Below are 21,322 nucleotides of genomic sequence, written 5' to 3' on the forward strand. Positions count from 1 at the left end.
TCCCTACCCTGGAGTAAGAGCAGCCTTTCAACTTGCATTTGCTCTTAATCAGGTTGGACTGGCAAGTGTGGACAACTGTCCCATTGCACAGAGGAAAAAAGCGAGAGGATACAGACAGCAGTCTGATATGGAGGCACAGAGCAGGCCTCCCAAGCCCTAATCTTTCTTTTATGTACCTAACAACTGTGAGAGGTTTGGTTTCTCCTGCCAATGGCATCTCTTATGCAACGTACTTTGTCCTTTCAGTTTTGTTCTTACATCGATTATTTGTACCTCTGCTTACTTCTCCAAACATCAGCTTTCTCTTTATCATTCGTCTCACTTCTTAGAATAGCCGTGTGTGTACAAACAACTGACTTGTTGTGATGCAACACTCCCAATTTTCACATGACCACCTTGCCATCAACTATCTACAGCAAATCAGTCTCTGAAGGCAAATCAGAGCTTGTTTCATTTATTTCAGTCACATGTTGTTTCAAGAATCTGATGGATTCCTTAATCTCACCATACACATGCTGCCATTTCCTCTGTCAGTAAATCCATGAAAATTAGCAGAACAGAAATAATGGTAACACTGAATAATTCAGTAATACACCCTGACAATATTTGCTAAGCTCCTGTCAACACAGCCTACTTGGCTCTTGCACCAGCACGCAGTGTAACAGTCCTATGGACTATTATTGGTCTGTTTTTTTTAGATACCTAACACCTTTTGCAGGAATATAACAACAGACTGAGGTTATATCACATTGGTGTTAACGTTAGAAGGATAAAATCCCAAACCAACAAGCGTGCTCTCTTATTTTGCCACAGTTACAGGTAGGTCGATGTAAGAATGACTGACCGGCTGTACCCAGCTTGGTCTTTGGTGCTTGGATTTGAGTCCATCTCCTCCTCTGCTGCGCTCTCAGCAACAGCACCTGAGAACACACTCACGGGGCAACCAGGCAGTTGTATAATTTACGGGACAAATAAAAAAAAAAAAGGCATGGTTACAGAAGTGGATGATTGAAGATACTTTACAGAACAATTCAGCCATTCTTCCTTAGACAAGAGGGGAGAAATAAATCATAAAGGTGAGTCCTTGAGGTAAATGAAAGACAGAGTGGCTTTGTGTTAATACCGGTAGAGCTACTGCAGTGGCACCTTGATGCGAAGGAATGCAGCGCTTCCCTAGCTGTGGAAATATTTTGGTCTTTTGTATGAAGAATCTATTTAGCTCATGAAAGACTGATAGGTGTTTCAATCTCACTTCTGAATTTCCTACATATTGGATAAAATACCAATAGCAGTAGAACTACCTTTAACAGAGACCAAAAACAAATAACCTGAGCTAATAATTGAAAGGCAAAGCAAAATGAGTCAGAATCTTTTCACAGTATTTCACCTTTAGAATAATTTATATACAACTGTAACAGACTTGTGATCATTTGAATTCTTTAAATCAAGGGTGAACTGCTTCAAAAAAAAAATAACTGCTGTAGCTTCAACACAGTTAAAGGCATGATGTTGAAATTACTGAAACAGGATATTTGAACTTCATTATACATAATCCTTTCTCGACTTTAAGTCCAAGCCTAGTTGTACAAGCCTGGAGTAGTGGGTCTTCATGTTGTAACCCTGCTATACTTGTAGTTCCTAAAATTTTCTTATAAGGCTCAAATTAGGGTGGAAAGTTACTTGCTCTGATTTAAAAACAAATAAACCAATTTGAGGCTTAAAAATGAAAAGTAATCCTTGGCTTTAATTTTGCTTTGTCCTTTCAGGACAAAGCTTTCCTAATAACATAGCGCATATTCCTATGAAATAATTGACATGAAATGTTTCTTGTTAAGGTATTTTATAATAAATTATACATGGGCTCCTTGCTGCACTTCATGGTTGCTTTCTCCATTTCCTTGCTTTCCATCATGTTTGGTATTTTGTGCAGTGCAGATGGAGCACTTGGTGGTGGTTAAAGATGGTTTTTGAAAGTCAACCCAAGAAGGATACCACATAGGAGCAGAATGTATTTTATTTATTGTAGACTGGGTCACAGATGAATCAGAGAATAAAAAAATGCAAGCCATTGGGTTAACTGTTACCAGCAAAATGTAGAGAAACAAAGTGTGATAATTTCAACTCACTTGGAAAACTGTTTAGGTCAGCTTCGGAAAGGAAGAATGAAATTTGATTGTCATGGACCTGAAGATGGTCCAAACACTGTTTTTCCATTTACTGCCAAACCAGCATTGGCTACAAAAAAAGTCTTAATACTTGACCTTGAGGGATGTCTTTAAAAGACATTCTGGATGCAAGGCCTACATATAAACCCTTGAGTATTGGGACAGTTCTAGCCAGCTACCAAACGCTTTTGGTAAATTCCTAGCTGAAAAACATCTATTTCTAAACAAAGCTTATTAAGAAATTGTATACCACATACAGAGAGCACCTAGAACCTTTTTTCTATGGCACAACAGTGTATTTTCCATCAACCTTTGTAGATCAGTCTACAGGGTGGTATGAAGGTAAGAAATCCAGATTTCAGCCATGGTCAGCTGTGCCAAAGGAAGACTTTAGCAATCCCTGGCCGACAAGAAGTTACCAATTCTACGCTTCAAGAAGTAGTTTGGTGGAACAGTCCCCTTAGTGGGCATTGGTGTCCCCAGATCCTCACTTCCATCCCCTCAATGGTTTTGGTACAACTGTCTACCGAGTCAGGGAACTGTGGCAATTCAATTTTTGGTTTTCTTTGTAGTTAGCTTCCCCAAGAGATTCTTAAGTAGGTGCTGTTACCAGAAGAAATGCTTGCCAAAGCCAGCTGACCAGGCATCTCTACAGAAGCCAGGAGTACCTCTTTACTTTTGCCAAGTCAGGCTAGCTGAAAGCCACTGCCAGCCTGTAAAACTGCTAGTAAGCTAAACTAGTTGACTGCTCAGGGCTGAGCAGTGCACGGCATAACTTTCAACACAGCATTAGTAACACCTATTGGAAACCCTATTGGTAACCCTATTGGAAAGGGTACTGTCATAAGCAGCCCTGGCCATTCCCAAATCCCACTTGGCAATTAGAAGTTAAACACTGAGGAGAAAGACATCAGTAAGCAGTATCTTCTGTGTGGAAAAGCCTGCAAAATAAAACCTGCATAAGGTGGGCTCGACATACATATGGGGTTTGGGGAATAATAACTCAAAAGATCATCTCTCGCAACCATGTAGTACAGAAATTCTGTCAGTCCTTTAGAAGGAAAGATGATTCAGAGATATAGCTTGCTAGCTGAAAATAAGAGCTCAGTTCCTTGAAGGCATAGCCCCTGGTGCTTAGTTCAGCAAGTGTCTCAGGTAAAGACAGCACCTGTTACCTTAAACCACTTGACATATGATTTGTATCAGTGATTTGGTGCTCCTGCAATCATGACTCTGTCACAAGATCAAGGCACTTTGACATGGAAGAATAATAAGCTTCAGTTACTTCTCCTAGGCTCTGAACCAGGCTTCCGCACCCTAAGGTGACAGGAATTACAGCCTATGTTCCAGAAAACAAGTTATCCTGCTAAACAGGTACTATTTAGGAGGTGAAAATCTCCCATCCCCACTAATGGTTACCACTGGGATGAACAATCTTTAGTGTAAATCATCTCTAGGTAGTCATTTACAAGATACAGGAGATAATACTTTGAGTGTAGAACATTCCTGGAGGAGGAAAATATTGTGAAATATATGGTGGAACGTGAAATCCTATTGCTGTTGAAATAGCTGACAAGACACTCATATACTTTAAGACGGTCCTTATCTCCTTATTCTGCAACCTGTTATGGAAAACTGGCTGTAGGCAAGGCAGTTTGAACCCTAAGCAGTCGCTCTTATTAATTACAGTTAAGACAGAATTCAATCACAAAACTACCAGATTGCCTTGTTACATTTCTGCTACTTCCACCTATACAGCTCAATATCCAGAAGTAGGTTAATATTAAACTAACAGATTTTTTATTCCTGTTTCACTCAAGATATTATCAATTCAAATAATCAATTTTAAAATCCTTTTTTTTTTTTTTAAAAAGAGCACTACAAAAAAATGCCCAAAGCACTACATTACCTTCCCCACTTTCTTCTAACTTAATGACATCTCCTCAAAGGTCATGGGATGATGGCTTGTAATTCAATAAAGAAGAGGAAGTTGTTCTGGTCCCTACACATACCTGAGTGCTCCTGCTAAAAGCTTCAACTTGATGATGACTACTGTTGTGTTTTTTTTTTCTTTAAATTACATTACCCATTTATTTTTGCTTTGTAACTATAAGAGACCTTTCATAGAAGCCAGTTCTTTCATGTATTTTACTTCCTTGCAAAATACAATCCACAGCAAAACACAAACCAGCATGTTTTCTTCTAATCCCTTTCAGCTACCATAGTAATTCAATGATGCTGTAAAGTAAGTCTGAAATTTTCAGACAGAAAACATGAGTTAGTTGGAGCACATCCCCATCAAATACCTCAATACTTTTGCAATATAAAGACTTAATAGGGATTCTGAGGTACTATTTATTTATTTCAGTTCATAGGAACTATCATACCAGAAGACAGAGTAAATGCTCCAATCTAAGATACAGATCTTTTACTAACCACTCCTCTGGAAACCATGACCACAGAGTTATTATCATTAGCCAGCAGGACAGTGATCTCATTTCAGCTGGTGACCTTGTTCTATCAGCATCAGTGATGACTTACAGATGGCAAAGCATGTAAAACATTAATATGTAAACGTTGTGAAGTGCTTTCTAAGATGCGAAGTGCCCCCTAATTTACAAGGTATTATTTTATAAATACTGTATTATAAGTGTTATAAAGGTATTTTACAAGCAGTTATTAATGCCTTTGCTGCAGGCTGAATCTGTAAGAAGTTTCTGAGCAACCAGCTGTTATGGAGCACTATTTGGGATAGATTAAAGTAACTTTTGTAACACACCTTGCCAATATTTTATGTTGGAGAAGTGACAAGCTTTTGGTCTCAACAGCTGTAGTGCTGATGGTCCAAAAGCCAGCTAAGTTGGTAAATACAGAAGTTTTCAGACTTGGAGAAGGAAGGGGGTGGCAAGAGGAGTACAGGTATTAAGTACATGATTATACTCTCTCTCCTCTTGGAATATAATCAGCTGTGCCATTGGATGGAGGTGGATACAAGGGCATTTGAAAGTCTTCTGTATTTATTTACACTTTCATGACTTCCTTGCTCGGTTGTTGTTACTGTATGAGAGGAATAACTGGAAATGCCATTCACCATGAAGTGGCTCAGCTCTACCTCCAGCACAGGCTTCTTGACACACAACACTTGCTTTTCTGGAGGGTGCAATGCTTCACGCAGTACTCTTAAGCAGAGGAAATTTCAACAGCAGATTAGTAACATTAAAAGACAAGCTTCATGTACCTGTCAACAATGCACAGCAGAGCTGTTGCTCAATTTGGGATATAACAGTTGCCGTGTAAAAAATACTCTGTTTTCTTTACAAAATAAGATCCATCAGCTGAAGTGATTAAGAAACCATGAGTCTCTAAGTGTTATGATAATTTTCCATACTCGGCCGATTTCAAATGTTAATGGTTTAAAAAGAGGAGAGTAAAAACCCAAGTTTACTGAGGTCTGAAAACAAACTGTGTAATCCCGGCACATTGCTCTGGCAGTGCTGCTAAATCTGGTCTCAATACCACAGTGTCAACATCCATCAGGTGCAACTGCTACACACTGCTTCAGTCATTCTGTGGCTTTCTGTGGAAGTATGTGCAGATCTTCCTCATGGAAGATGGAGTGGTTACAGCCTAGAAAAAAAATCAACAACAAACAAACCACAAAACCAATAAGAAACGTTTCTTGGTTAACAGTTCTCATGCTGCAGGAGTCTTAAAGTCTCCCCTCCGTCATTACTCCACTTTGTTTAGCTTCCCAAATAAGATAGGAAATGAAAGGTTCTTTACTGTAATCTGTTTGTCTCACAGATAAGAAGCTTACCACCTACAGGAAACACTGGCGAAAAGCTGGGGTTGTCTTACTGCTGTAGGAAATGCACTCTGGCTGCAGCTCCAGCTTCCCTACTGCAGATTACAGGGCTGCAGATCCCCGAGATGTAACAGATCAATGAGCGCTGCTGCTACTCTAGGCACCTTGGCAAGCCTTGGGCATAGCACAGGCCATGAGCATCACAAAATCTGAACTAGAGCATAATGGGCAGGACAGATGATTGCTGAACAGTAATCTCTCTCCAGGGCAAATCTTTACATCTTGTCTTTAAACCCACACTATAAGTACTTGTAGGTTTACTATAACCAAGTTTTCTTGGCACAACAATAACATGAATAGCTCAACTGCTACGCATAACCTAAGGAGTGGTGGCTTGCCCACTTCACATCTGCTAGAAATGCTGGAAGAGGTGAAATCAATTAAGACATGAGATACTTCACCAAAATAAGCCTTAAACTCGGCAACAACTTCTAGCATCAGATGTTCAGTTGAGAGCACAACTAAACTGTGACAACTGAAAATTTACCTGACATTTACTGAAATAAGACTCAGTCAAAGAAACTGTTGGACGTCAAGTCCAGTTTCAGAGAAGAGACGAGTTTGGTTTGTTTTTAAAAAATGTAATTATCATTTTTCAGTATGCATGCTAAATCCTCAAGCCCTCACACCAACTTTTTTAGCTGCTTTATAAGCTTAACTTTCAGATCCTAGGATGAGCTCAGTGCCAGGCTTCTTGTACATCAAAAGTAGGATTATGTAGGTCAAATCCTGTCCTCTATCTCTTTTGCAATTTCTTTGTTTTCTGACAGTTTTCGATAGAATGAACTGAAGGCATTATTTAGCCCAGAGTTTTAAGATAAGTAACAAATTCTTTTGCTACCTGGGCTAGAATAAAATTTAGCTCTTTCTTCCAATGCTAACATGTCTTTCCAGTAACGTAAACAGGCAGATGTGACTGTGAACTCATAAACAATAGATCTGCCAGGAAAGGTGCTGTCATTACTGTGCTTCTTAGAGAAGAGCTGTATTACAGATGACAGCTACATCCTTCAAACATCCAGCTGGGGACTACGAGGATTTCTGAGCTCCTGTATGCTCTAAGTTCCTTTCAAAGGATGGACAACACCATCCTAAGAATTCTCTTCCTGCACAGAGGGGATTAGTAGATAACAGCATTAATGTATCTAACTTATTAGGCCAGAAATCATCTCTTTTGTCTGTAATCAGATAATTCTTTGAATGCCTCGGTGGGAGAGAGCTAACCATGCACAGAAAGCGGAGTGTGCTAGCTAGGGAAAACTTCTTTCGTTGCCACTGTCCCTGACCGTCCCACTTACATTTTTCGGTGAGGTGGCCACTGCCGCAGCATCCTGTCGTTTTGCACTGGGACTGTGAGATGACGGGGGGCTGCCAGCTTTGCCAGTCCGTAGCTTCTCTCCCAGAGCAGACAGCCAGTTTTTTCGTTCAGGTGAACTATTCTCTTTATCTACTACATCCGTGCCTTTTCCACAAGGAGATTGGAAAAGAAGAGGGGGAGTTTGAATGTCGGATGGATTAATACGGCTTCCAGAAAGAGAAGGCTCTTTTGGGCTGTGGCTAGAGCCTTCGTGCTCATTATCCATGTCAGCCAGACTTAGAGAGCCTTCATCGCAAGCTTTCTGCTCTGCAGCCAAGTGACATAAATTCAGCTTGGACTTCTTAGCCACATGGTCCAGTTCAGTCACACAGCTGCAGGCCTGCAGACACTTCTGTCTCACGTCGCCTTCCTTGCTGCAGTCAAGCCTCCTCTTGGCACGCTTTTCAACCTGTGAGTGTGGTGCTTTAGGAGTGCTAGATGCTTCCAGGAGACCTTGTGTGACTTCTGCCAGGGCTTTTCTAGGAGAAAGAGCCTTTTTCCCCACTTCTGGAGGAGAAGAGGACGGAGTCCTGGTTACCCAGTGTTTAATGGACATTTTGGAGGAAGGCACAGGTTTGGGAGAAGCGCATGGGCTGGCTCCACTCCGCTTTGCTGGTGTGCAGGCTGCAGCAGTTTGGGTTTTGAGAGAGACCGTTAGAGTGTTTGTAGAAAGAGGAAGGTCTCCAGAATAACTGGGAGCACAGGCAGCCGGACGTGGCGAGGAAACGCACGGATTGCCCGCTGTAACAGCCTTGGCAGGAGTATTCTGTAGGCTGGCTGGTGATCCTGGTAGAGGAGAAATAAGTAGTTTAATGAGGAACATAGAACAGCAGATGAAAGGCAGACCTTTCATAAAGGCCCCTTCCAGGCAGGAGATGGATTCAGCACTCACCCTGCTTCTCAAACATACTCTGCTGAACTACAGATTGCATAGATGCTTCTTATTTCAGTTAAACTGATACAAATCCTATTTAAAATCCTTTATCATATGGCTAAGTATAATACAGTACATTGTTTTAATGTCTGACTTCTATTCATATTCCTTCTAAAACTAGAACCCTTACTTAAGCTACAGCTGAGGGACTGATGGATAGGCAAAACAGATCTTGAATTTTCTAAGTTTATCTAGCCTTGCTGGCAGCTTTGCAATGGCTCGGTCCAGACAGCTCTGTTTTGGGAAACTGTCTGAGAACAAGGTTGGGTCCTTACCTGCAGCTGGTCATCTGCACAGTCTTTAATGGGGCCATGATTGAATTGAGGAGCAAAGGTACCGTAAGAAGGTCCCATAGGTAATTATAGTACCACAGAAACTTTATGCTACAATACCTTCCCAAATGAATAATGCTGATAGTCAGGTGTTAACAGTTGCATATTTTTAAGATAAAAAAAAAAAAATGTGAGAATGGGAAAGGACGTCCTCCTCTTGTCCTTTTGAGAGAACTTTCTGCAGTGCTGTATTAGTATGAAGTTGGTAGATTTTTACCACACCCAGGGAAATGTGATAAGTTCTTCACCTCCTGAACAAGGACTTCAGTTCCAAAGAAAATAAAATCTGTCACTGTAGTTCAGTAATTTCTTTAAAATAAATGATCCCCAGACAAATATGTCACAATGCTATTTGAGCTCACTAGTCAAGATGTAAAAATCCCCTGCTCTTTTTTCCTGAATCCCTAGCTTAAGTTTCTGAATACCCAGTTTATTAAAACAGTAGTCATAGGTAGGTTTACACCCAGAACCTCATAAGGATCTCAGTAATGACAGTGGGAATAATATATAGAAAAGATCTCAATCTGCAGCAACATTGGAAATTTTTTTTTTATGGCACCCTCCAGAGACCACATTAGCAGGTCTCTTAGATGCCTGATTTCTCATTCATGTAACTTGAGGTGATGCAATTAAGTAGGATAGCACATGAGTTACCCCAGGCATTTCCACTACCGAGCACAAGAGCTCTAAATGTTTTCTGTATTCCAGGGGTTTAATCTGAACTCCTAATTCTCAACATTAGCTGCTGTACTGTAAAGCACTTCATTAGGACAATGAGAAGTCTACTGTGAATAACCTGCCATTTTCTTTAGGTCTCTAGGCTGTCTGACAAATAACACGTCAAGCGATCACCTACACAACTCTTTGATTACATACCCTAATAAACCTCTTTTGATCTTTCCTTTTACTGCATTATCTAGCCCTTTAAAATACAAGTACTGGTGCACCATATCAGGACCCCATATTAACAGATCCCACTACAAACCACCTTAAAGCATAAACAGAATTAAAGGCTTTCCTGATAAAGTGTGCTACCTCATAATAATTTACTTCAGCCTGGACTAGGAGAAAGTGACTGCCAAGATTGGTTCTCTTAACCTTTACTTTAATGAGCACTTACAAAACAATAATATTTAAGCTGGGGAATTTGTTATATTTAAAAATTTAAGCTACTAGAAGAGAAGAAGCAAGCTCAGCAGTTCTCAATCCATAATGACCACCTACAAATTCATACAGCAGATATAAATGTGGCATGATTACCTGGGTATGAGTATTCTCAGTCTCAAACCAATCTGAGAGTTATACTGTGGAGACAGTGAATAAGCAAAAAAAGCTATCCTGAGAGTCGGACGGGAAGCAAACTAGCTACATCCCTGAACTTGAGATAAAGAAAATCAACACGAGGCTTTTTAGTAAGACTGCATGCATTATTCAGGCTTCTACTCAGTTCCAGGCTGTTTCCATTCATGCTGCTGCTCCACATAGTGTTGCATGCTTGTGCATACTTTAAATACCTGCAGTCAATTTGCATAACACCAATGCAGGTATTTGAGATGTTTTCCACCTTCTCTGCTACAAACGCTCTAAAGTGGTAGTACAAATCTCCAGATTTAAGACTCATGAATTTTTCAGGCACAGGCCCACTCCACAAATTTGGTTTCACAAAAGCGAAGAGAAAGTAGTGCAACTTCGGGAAACCACAAAAGTAGTTTCCAAAGAAAAGGAAATTGCTTGCTACACTTCATGATATAGGTCAACGGTTAATACCCAACCTCAGCCTCACAACTTGTTCCACATAAATAGGTGGAGAATTACACAGATCTCATCCCAGCAAGTCTGAAATAGTACTTAATTGCCAATGCTGAATCAATCTCTGCAGATAACTCCCATATTCCAACAGCACGTGCTTTGTGCTCAACAGCCAAGGTCAGCAGGAAGCCTGCTGTTGTGCTTGCAGTGTCTGTGTACTTCCTTTTCCCTCCTGTGTTGCTTTAATGCAGTAAGAACAAGGAGAAATAAGCTATTTTTCCAGTAAAATTGCCAAAGCTGACTTGTAAAATTTTAGTGTACAAATTACTTCAGGTTTTAGGCTTCTACACTAGACTCATGCTTACTTCTGTGAAATACACGAAGTGTATTTTTCAGCCCTCTCTGTGTGCATGTACACACAAACCGTTTACCAGCTACAGAGCAGATCTGGCACTCTCCCTACTATTGTCCTGCAAACTTCCTGCAAGAGTTACTCACTGGCAAAAGGTTAGATGTAATGTTATCCCATTAGTGGGATTTGGAGACCTTCAGCCTTTATTTACGTTAGCCAAGGTGAAATTCATTTGGAAAGTGGCTAGAAAAGATAGGTGGAACACAGGAAGTCACACCAACAGCTGCTAAAAAGCTATTTTATTCTTAGTTCCAGAGCTACGCTACAGAGAAGCTCATCCTATTTCACTCAGGGGAGGGGGGTGTGTTATTCTCCTTTCACCCACTCTGCTGTAACAAAATGCAAATTTCACGCAAGTCAAAGCAATGCTATGACCCAGGGCTCCTTTCTTTTTGTTCTAGGTACTGTCCAGTGAGTAGCTTCTCCACCAGAGGAGCAGCAATTCACAATCAAGGCTACGCTAGAGACATTGAACTGATTTTTCCTGCTGCCAATTCTTCAAATGTACATATTATAATCATTTAGGCATCATTAGGCAACCTTAGGCATTCTTGGGTGTGATATAGTCCAGACCTGTCTGCTAGCTTTGAAAGCATGCTGCATAGTTTGTTTGATCACCTAGGCTTTGTAGACAGGTATTGTATTTGAATTGATGAACGCTACTGATTAATTTTGGAACAATATGATCATGTTGTGATTGTCTAAAGGCATTCTTGAAGTCCTTTCACCAAGTGCCATTTGTCTGTATGGACAGTCAGTCCCACTGCACAAAGCTAAAGAAAGAGATGTAATATTAATATCAGCAAAGAAGACTGACCAGAGTTCAGCTGCTGGGCAGAAGGAAACAATTCAGAGTTTCCAGGCTGTGCCATCAGCCCTTTACTTGGTAAAATAGGAACTGAAAAAAACATTAGATCTTACTGCTCTCTGTTACTATTTGACATGAAAAAAAATATGACTTGTTGCTACAGCTAATAACCAAACCCTCTTTAGCTGGAGATGTAAGAAAGCAGCTCTGAAGCAAGTGATTCTGGGTTCCAGCGCTGCCAGTTGAAGTCCATGCACACGGCATCTCCTTTGGCTGTTCACTTATCATAACCTGCTGATGCCCACTGAAGACCTGGCTGCCTGACAAGCTATATTAATATTTACTTTGCAGGCTGGTCATGCAAACTTCATCATACTGTAAGCTACTTCAGCCAGCTCATCTTGGTGGCGGTAGAAGTATTTATAAGAAGAAGTGTTTGGCTGGCTATATAAACTATTGCCTAACACAAAAAAAAATAGAAGAGTAAGACAAGCCAAGGTCTTTTGTTGGTGAACAGCCAAATTTCAGAAGCCCTGCTGGAGAGTAAGATATCACAGGGGCCTTACCTGCTCCACGTTGTTCTGTTTTCTTCTGTGTGACCCAGCCCACCAAGTTGGTTTTACTGAACGCTGACTTCTCCTCCTCAGGACAATGTTGTAGGCGCCAAATTCTCACAGTGTTGTCATCAGAGCACGTGGCAATCTGCAATATAAGCGTGTTTGTTGCAGTACCTGGGGCACTGCAACATGACCTAGGACAGCTACACCCAACACACCAAGCCAGTATGAATGCAGGGTGAAATCTGGTTGGCAAGGGGACAAGATTTACCCTTAAAGCAAAAGAAACAACTCAACTCTATTTCATTGTTGTACCATTGACAAGTGTTTGCTTTAAAGGGGAAGGCTGCCTCTCAGGCAAAAAGCCTTCAATTCTTTTTGCTAGAGAAATCCCAGCCACCAGTAACCCTTGGCCTTGCACAGCTCTGTAACAGAGGACAGCCTGCTCAGGAAGGGCCAGCACATATTTTGCAATTTCCATCACTCAGTAGCCAAAAGCAGACATGCTGCTTCTTGCACCTGCATCGAGGTCTGTCTCTGTTACTCAGGACCTTTTCTGCTTGGGGACAGACATTCTCAGCACACTGAGAAGGTGACACTGGAAGGCTGTTGCACCAGCCTTAAGTGCTATCTCTGCAGACTCAGATGTCTGGCAGAGAAACCAATTCTGCTAGAAACATTCACCTAGATTCCTGCTGTTCCGAAATGATCTGCGGAAGTTATTTCAAACAAGCAGCAGCACCTACCTAAGCCACGCTTTTATGGCTCTGTTTGGACAGGTTATCTGGTGACTCACATGGGAATCACCAGCAAGAAGGAAATGCTGTAGCCAAAGTTCATAGTAATGTGGATGGGAAAGTGTCTATACTGTGACCTGTGACACCAATATTGCCCCCCCAGAAAGCAACTTGGCCTCTCAAATCACTTCAAGCAGCTTACTGACCTTTCTTAGCACCACATTTTCTCTTTTCTCCATGCTTCAGAGTCTGTAAGGTGGGTAACTATTTTTTACCTGAGTTGATATAGATTTTAAAGGCTGTATTGCTCTGCATTTCCAAATCATAACGATCAGGATGCTGGGCCACAGAGACCAGAGATTTTATCAAAAATACCAGTTCACATATTCTTCTGCGTCTTACACAGCTAGAACAATTCTCCCTGTCTGTCTGCAAGACTCCCACTCTCCTATATTGTAAAGTTTTTTTGAACACCTGGTGCTGCAGTGAAAGCTAGGTAAAGTGGCTGACTTGCATACCTATGGGATGCAAGAAACTTTAGCTATTATTAGGATACTGTCTAGGATTTTTCGGAGTTATTTCTCAGTTTGAGCTAGGCCAGTCATTTAAACCAGTTTCCTCTGTTAATTCTCTTCCTTCTAGCGATACTTGGGGCATAATAACTGACATAAGCATAAACTGCAGGTTTTGGAGTCTACACACAAATATTTGTCAAAAAACAGCTCAGATCTTGAAAAAAGTCACAATGAAAGAGTCCATGTGTCTTTTAGAGGGCATTCAAAACTTCTTACCACTCTGTACAAGACTGGCAGATGTATCAGTGGTCAGACAGTTAAGTATGGAACCACTAAGCAAGCTTTTGGCTTTTGAAAGCCCTGATGACATAGTTTCACAATTTTGTCTCTCACAGGTAGTGTAACAAGCTCTCATCAGGAGAAGTCTTTGTTCATTTACAGTTTGCTAGGTCTTATCAAACAGCTCAAATTATTACAAATATCAGAACCTTTTCGTTATTTTTTACTCATGTAACAAGCTTGGTTTACTGCCCACCCCCTCCTCCTGAATGAACATTTTTGGAAATTATTAACTAAGAACTTCCTTCCAAATCAACAAATATTGCTGCAATTTTGAAAAGCAAATATTGTCACATTACATCTATTGTTTCATAGGGAAGACAATTTTTCAGAAAACAAACCTTTGTGAAGTCTGAAGGACACCAAGCAATGGAGGTAACCTCTTGAGAGTGACCAACAAGTATCCTTGGAGGCAGGCTGGGTTCAGAAACCTTAAAAATTCCATAGAAAAATAAGTATAAAATCACAAGACCCAGAGCCTAATATACACCACTGAGAAGGGCCTCCGCAGCCCACCTGTGAAGCATGCAAATACTTTGTCTTTTCCATATGAGACAGGCAAGTTAAATGCTTCCTGCCTGTAACCATAGTCCATTGCAGCTGAGAGGCAAACCCAAACCTAAATCCCTGTTCCTTACTTCCAAGACTTCTTTTTGGCACTGGCTGCCTGAGGAGCTGTCGCACCCTCCCTGAAGACACCGCAGCTCTGCAGTTGTATAAAAGCAGTGTTCTCTGGAGGACTGAATGTCTCAAAGCAAGGGAACAATTTCACAGGGATGATGTTAATAAAGATGGCTATTCCATGGCAGCTGTTCAGTGGACCACGTAGAGTAAGACCAGAGTTTACTTCACCACCTCATGGACTAGCCAGAGATGTCTTAACGCTCTTCCTTCCCCACAAAGCATCCCCACATCACGTACTGCTGACAATCTCTTCTGAGAGACACGGACTGACGGAGCTCTGAGAATCAGTTCGTATTTCATCTCTAGAGCTGAAGCAGCTGGCCAGCACTGAGAGGTACAGACTTGCCTGGAAACACTTGCTTAATTCCTGCTGCACGTGGGATTTCTGCCAGAGCTGTCAACCCAACACACTACACAAGCGTTTTGCTACATTAAGTAACTATCTGTTCTAGGTAAGATGCTTAAAAGTTTGGGAAGCTCATACTTTGAATGAGAATAGGTAAATATGTTCTGCTGCTGTTTTGCAAACATCCCTACCACAAATGGTTTATTAAAAAAAACAAAACCACCACCACCACCAAAGTTCAATAGATGAATCTTCACTGGCTTCAGAACCGGTATTTGTATGGCTGCCAAATGTCTGAACGTCTTCCAGCCAACCAACTGGACCACAAAGCCTCTTAAGAGTTCACAAAAATGCTCCCTATAGCACACACACCCATTAAACTCGAACCCCGTTTCTCTTTAACCGTTCATAAATCTTTCTCATTTTTATTATTAATCCATATTATTATTACTCTTCAATCACAGCTCATGTGACAGATACAGCTGAAGTTAGCATTAGGTGGCCCAAGGAAGAAAACACACAAACATACACGCATGCACACACAGATTACATCCAAGCTTTGCATGCTTTCAGCAGACAATCCGTTCCAGATCTATGAGTCACCATTATTGACGTGATATTATAAGGGGGATTATAAGGAGGATTTGCATATATGACTAAGTGAATGAACTGATCCTTTACTGTGTGGGAAAAGGAGTAGATGTTACATACAGGTTTCAAAGAAAGATGCAAAACATCTGGGAAGACTTCTGATCTACACAGAAGTTTTTTGGTTACGTTTTTATTATTTTTTTTCCTTGTGGATCACCTCCTATAGCAGCCTGTGGAATTGTAATCGAATACCCAGCTTCTGAATCTAGTAACTTGTTCTGATATTGTGAGAAAAATCAGGTTCTTCGTAACAGGCCACTTTTTTCCCCTGACATAGCAAAGGCAATCACTGACTAAATATCCACTAAATGCCTTGTTCAGATTATTCCTTCTCTGCCAAAACATGCAACGTCATGGAAACTAAATCCCTATTTAGGGAATAATCAGAGGTGCAGAGAACACCTTCATTTACTAATAACCTTGCAATGCACACATAACAGACTGAGTAGTCACTAGTAGTCGCTGACTGCTGAAAGGAAAGCAGAGGAAGAAAATAACTCTTGCTGGGCCAAACTGGTTTTACACTGCAGTGGTGTAAATTAATAATGTAAATTGGGTTTAATTGGTTTGTGTACTAAAGTAGGATAGGATGCATTCATTAGAATATGAACAAGGAGGAGGCCAACCTACACTACCCATACTAGGGCGCTAGAAAAAAAAAAGCATTAGCAAGAGTTTTGTATTTCCTTATTTCCCTGGAATGCTGAAGTATTCAGAGTCCAGAAACCCTTATTTTAAGCCTTGCTTCCTAAGGAAGGGAGGCTTCTGCAGCAAGGGGACCCATCTGTCTACTTCAACCTTTGGCTGAAATTGTTCAGCAGGTCCACACCCAAAAGAGGGCAGTGATCTTGAAACAGCTTCGTGCTGATGAGACAGAGCATGCAGCCAGTGTTTCCCGTGGAGCAAGGCAGGCAGAACTGCAGCCCTGTCCGTTGCATTTGGCAAAAGACAGTAGGCCAGCCTGTGCATTTCACGTCAAGATTAGCCACAGCCCATGCTGCTTTTTGCCTGATTTGACAGGATATTGTTGGAAGTCAGAGCTATTGTGGAAAGGTTAAAAAACAGAGAAACTTAGGAAATGAGACTTTATTAGTTATTCTACTCATTGAACAGCTGTTGTATCCATTATCAGGATTCAGCATAAAATGGTGTGTATAGTTTTATGCTTAATGATACAGAAGCACATACATTCCAACACTGGGACAGACAGACCAAAGGGTAGCTTAATATAGTTATATTGAAGGATAATGGAACTATGGAAGTGTACACCTATAAAGTACGTTTTTTATTACGAGGGAAGTAGCTCAGCTAGGTACCATTTCTGCAGACAGAAACGTCTCTGCTCTCTGGCTTTTATGATCTTAGGGTTGTTTGAGTCAGTTCATTAACTGACAGATTAATAATTAAAAAAACAACCCAACACAATAAAGTGAATGTTCATTGTCTGAAAGTGATGTTATACACAGAAGCAGACTGAAACAGCGCCCTCGTCAGCAATACCTTCTAGCCACAGTATTCCCTGGGAACTGCTGACCCAAGCACAGCTTGGCAGTGCTTCCAAAGTTCCTCAAAGAAATAATCTGGGTGGACAACGTCTTACTCTGTCTTTTATTCCTTGATAAGGTCTTGGTCTGCCTTTTATTCCTCTCTAGATGTGGAAAGCTAGCACTCTTCATTAGGTTCTTTCCAACATTACCTGTTAACTGTTCATGAAATATCTAAGCACATATTTTCACAGCACTCTAAATCCTCATCCCAGGAAAAGATACATGTGTTTCAATGTCAGTAAAGTCTTCCAACATTTAAGACAAATTAAGAAGCCTCTGCATATGACAGATCTGAAAAAAGAGACCAAGTTTTACTGAAGGTCCCTCTTTCTAACATGACTGTGGGAATAAAAGAAAAGTGATTACCTGATTACTTATTTAATAAGTATGCAATATGATCTGTCACCCACATGTGACAGCAATAGAAGCCTCCTGTATGCAAATACCTTTAAAATGTATTTGCATAAACATTGAGATGTTATGACGTCCTTGAATGCTCTTGACCCAGTTCCAGCCACTTTTCCACGAAAAAGCCAGAACACGTGAATGCAGGATGCGCAGCCCAAGTTTCCACAGGTATTTTTGCTGAACTTGCAAAGAACTAAGGAAGGCTAAAATTACACTGCTTGACATGGAACTGGCCATGCTACTGCACTCCTGCTACTTCTGAGTAAGCAACCTAGCTGCTTACAAGAAGCGTTCTCACAATCAAAGGGACTACATGCTCAAACTACAACAAAAGAAGGGTGACCCTCTTCCCTCAGAGCTTTCTATTTTACTTTCAAACTCATTCTGAACAGGGCAAACAATTCAACAGTCCCTAAGATTACCCAGAACCTGAAACGAGCAGTCATCTGCAGCTTCTGTCTGCTCTACTTCAGGTAGGAAGTCTACTCTATTCCTGTACAGCTGTAAACTATGGAGAACAGAACTTGAAGCACGCCTTATTCTGAGGTCCCTGCTATTAACTTTGTGACATTTGCATTTCCTACACGTCAGCACAAGATGCCAAGTGACTAAGCCTCTCAGCTGTCAGACAGTGCTTTGGAATTTTTGCTGAAGGCTCTGGCTGAGCCCTCGCTATAATACAAAGGCTTTAACTACTGCAAATTAAGTATGAGAAAAAGCTAAGTCTGCACCAAGAGCTAGAAAAGTGGAGGTGGGGAAGAGCGCCCTTTAAAACAATTAAGTTGTTTTTTTTTTTCCCTAACATGCTCCATTGCTAAACATGAACCAAGAACTCTCTACTTGTCATAGTTGCTTGAATCAACAGGATTGAAAGAGGACTGTAATGCCCATTAAAACCAGATTACAATCAGCAACTTGCAATAAGCAGCAGTGATGATAGATGTATTGATGGCAGGAGAGTAGCTCTGTTTTACATTAGTTACATCTAGCCCGGACAGCAACACGCTCTGGGCACAACATGCCAGGAGCTAACCCCACGCTGCTTTAAGTAGGAGTGGGAGGCAGGGAGTGTCCTACGTGAACATGAAAAGCAAATGAAACGAAAGAGCAGAGCACTTCTGGGCAGCCAGCCTGGGCAGGCCCGCTCCCTTGGGTTTCTCCCAAGCGTCTCACCTTCCAGATGTACGCGTTGCAGTCACTCGAGCCGCTCACCAGAAACTGGTCATCTGGGCTAGTACTGGATTTGATGTAAAAGCTAGAGTTCTGGTGTCCGCTGAAAACCGCCACTGTGAGAAAAACAATGAAAGTAAAAACACCACTCAGCGCACAGCTGTGGGGTTGGGTGCATAAGCAGGGCTGATCTTACAGGCTTTTCCTGCCCAGCCACGTATCCTCTAGAGAAAGTGGTTGTACTGCTCCCTTGCTCTAGGGCTCGGAGCTCCAGCCGGCAGGTAGCAGGAAGCATCATTCAACAGCAGCCCTCATAGCCCCTGATACAAAGCAGGTTTACCTGAACGGCTGTCTCCACAGCATTAGAAAGCAGTGGCAGGTTTATTAAAGCTTTGACCTGGTTGTGATACAAGCAGAGCCCAGACATCACGTGGGCTACCCCAAAGCTCTGGTTATGGCCCCTCATCCCTTCTTCCCAGTGCCGCGGCCACCAGTCCCACTACATTAACAAGGACAGTCGCACAGAACGCTTCCGCTGAAGCAACCAAGGCATTTGCTACTCCTTTCTCTGGCTGCCAGCATCTCCATTTCGTCAGCAAGACGTCCTCTGTGTCAGCTACGCTCGTCAGACATCTATATTTAACGTCCCCGTAAAGCTTCACCTCGAGGCCCTGAATAGCTGCTGCTCTTCCTATTGCAAGCACTGGAAGAGCCAACGGCCAACACAGGAGCTGAACATGGATGTGGAGCACCCCAGCCTCGTTATCGGGGTGGAAAGGGCAAGTTTCCTGATTTAGCACCACGTGGGGCTGGCACACCCTCGCCCGGCCCTCGGAAGTAGCGACACTGTGAACGTTGCAGGATCCACAAGAGCGCAGCAGGAAAATGGCAGTCAGCAGTCAGTTAGAGGGCTTTCAGACTCTTTTCCGTCGTGTTTTTGGCAAAGAAGGTAACCCACAGACCAGAGGACGTGGTTGCCTCTGGCTTTCTTTGAAATGTGGTGAGACCCCACAAGATGCTTTGATTTTAACCTGCGGCTCCTTCTGCACAGTGGTTACAGGCAAATCCTATTACAGAAGGATTTCCTCACAGCTCCCTTCCAGCTAACGCTGTCCCGGTATTAGATCGGAGCTGCTGCCGTCTGGATAAAGACCAGCGAGGCTGGAGGCCCTGCGTCCCCGCCGGCACCTCACGCCAACCACAGGCCCGTGCTGCCCTCTGCGGGAGGCACGGCACACCATTCCCCGGCCAGTTCCCCAAAAGGCACGCACATTTTTCAGCCGGCTGGATGAATCAAGATTTCTCTCCAGGTTTTATCTGCTACACACGAGTCAACGGAAGGCAATAGCTATGTGCAGAGGCAGGTAGCGGAGTGTCTTGGGCTTTGTCCCGTTCTTGCAGGGGGACAGGCCGGTGGGAGAATTTCCACAGCTCAGTGGTGGCACCCAGGATTAAAATCAACAACTGACCTATTAATATTTAATCCTTGCACTACTTCTCAGCTTTGGAAGCATTCCCACCCAACAGACTGCCTTGCTGAAGAGCATACAGAAGGACACATTGTTCATTTAGTTTCAATTAACTGAAAGACTAAGAAAAGGCAATGGAAACTAAATCATATGTCTGTCTGGAATGCATCTAATAAGATTTGCCGCTTTCTGAGAAGTGGCCATTGGCCTATGACAAAGAAGCTTAGTGCACCAAAGTCTGTGACCCATCTTGTCAACAAAAAGGTCACAGATGCTGAGCTGAAGGAATCTAAAAAGTTGAGAAAAAAATGAGAGAAAAAAAGAAGCATCTCCACGATATGCTGGGGATATTTTCTCCCAGAAGCTGCTGCAGAAGCTAAATTTAACAGACACCTTAGAATATCTGAGTATGACATAATAGGTGATCACTTCACATGGATTCAGACCCTAAAAGTTGAAAGATCAGAGATTGACGGTAAGCAGAAGATTCAAGATTGCTTCAGGCGGGCAGCAGGTGGACACTAACCATTCCTCGCAAGATAACCAGAGTCAATTTGCAAACTACTCTTAGTGTCAGTCTAGCTGAAGCAGCACCTGCACTTACATATGTTTTTGTGCTATTACCTTTATTTATGATGGTTTAAAACTAAATATGAAGTCTTTGTAATATTAATATATAAAAGTATAATATTCAACAGGTGCCTTCTTTCCCAGGTACTTTCAGACATAAGAGAATCAAATAGGTTTTCTATGCCTTCAAGCTGGTCTCTCTAAGTCACAGTGCATGAGGTAGAAACCTGTCTTTCTATGCTCTGTAACATCTGGCTAACGCTGCCAGATGTCAGTCCATAACATGCTCCTTGTCTCTCGACTGCCCCACAAAACTGCTACACCAGGGTTCCAGCAAGTGCCGTGAGCACCGAGGGCTGGGGATACCAAGGGCTAGGGGTGAGCTCTTTGCACCTATTCCATCACATCAGCTGCAGCTCTAACAGTGTTGTTTTCATGGCTGATCAAGAACAAGTTTGCAGCAGAAGTCTGTATCCATGCAACACAACAGCAAACCAGCCAGCTGTTTGATTTTAGTAGATGCTTGCTCTTATGGATGACCTCAAAACTTACTGTACACAGCACTATTTTTAACAGGTATTTATCACAGATATCACTCTTACCTGGAATGGTCTTTAAACTTGTCATATTGAACATGTAGATACTGTCGTCAGTGCAGTTAGCAAAGAGATTAGCACCAGTGGAATCCAAAACCAGACTAGAATATC

The 21,322-nt window shown here is 42.0% G+C and overlaps 1 protein-coding gene across 1 annotated transcript; it reads right to left on the reverse strand.

Annotated features, from left to right (window-relative positions):
• Positions 1 to 1,996: 1,996 nt before the first annotated feature.
• Positions 1,997 to 18,935, reverse strand: DTL (denticleless E3 ubiquitin protein ligase homolog; the record flags this gene model as incomplete). Its single annotated transcript, XM_066993731.1, has 6 exons — positions 1,997 to 5,792; positions 7,329 to 8,173; positions 12,189 to 12,324; positions 14,112 to 14,201; positions 18,580 to 18,692; positions 18,917 to 18,935. Coding segments are annotated over 6 exons (1,272 nt in total), but the record flags the coding sequence as incomplete, so codon positions are not given.
• Positions 18,936 to 21,322: the final 2,387 nt, after the last annotated feature.

This window comes from Anser cygnoides, chromosome 3 (genome assembly GCF_040182565.1).
Source record: "Anser cygnoides isolate HZ-2024a breed goose chromosome 3, Taihu_goose_T2T_genome, whole genome shotgun sequence".
Taxonomy (NCBI): domain Eukaryota; kingdom Metazoa; phylum Chordata; class Aves; order Anseriformes; family Anatidae; genus Anser; species Anser cygnoides.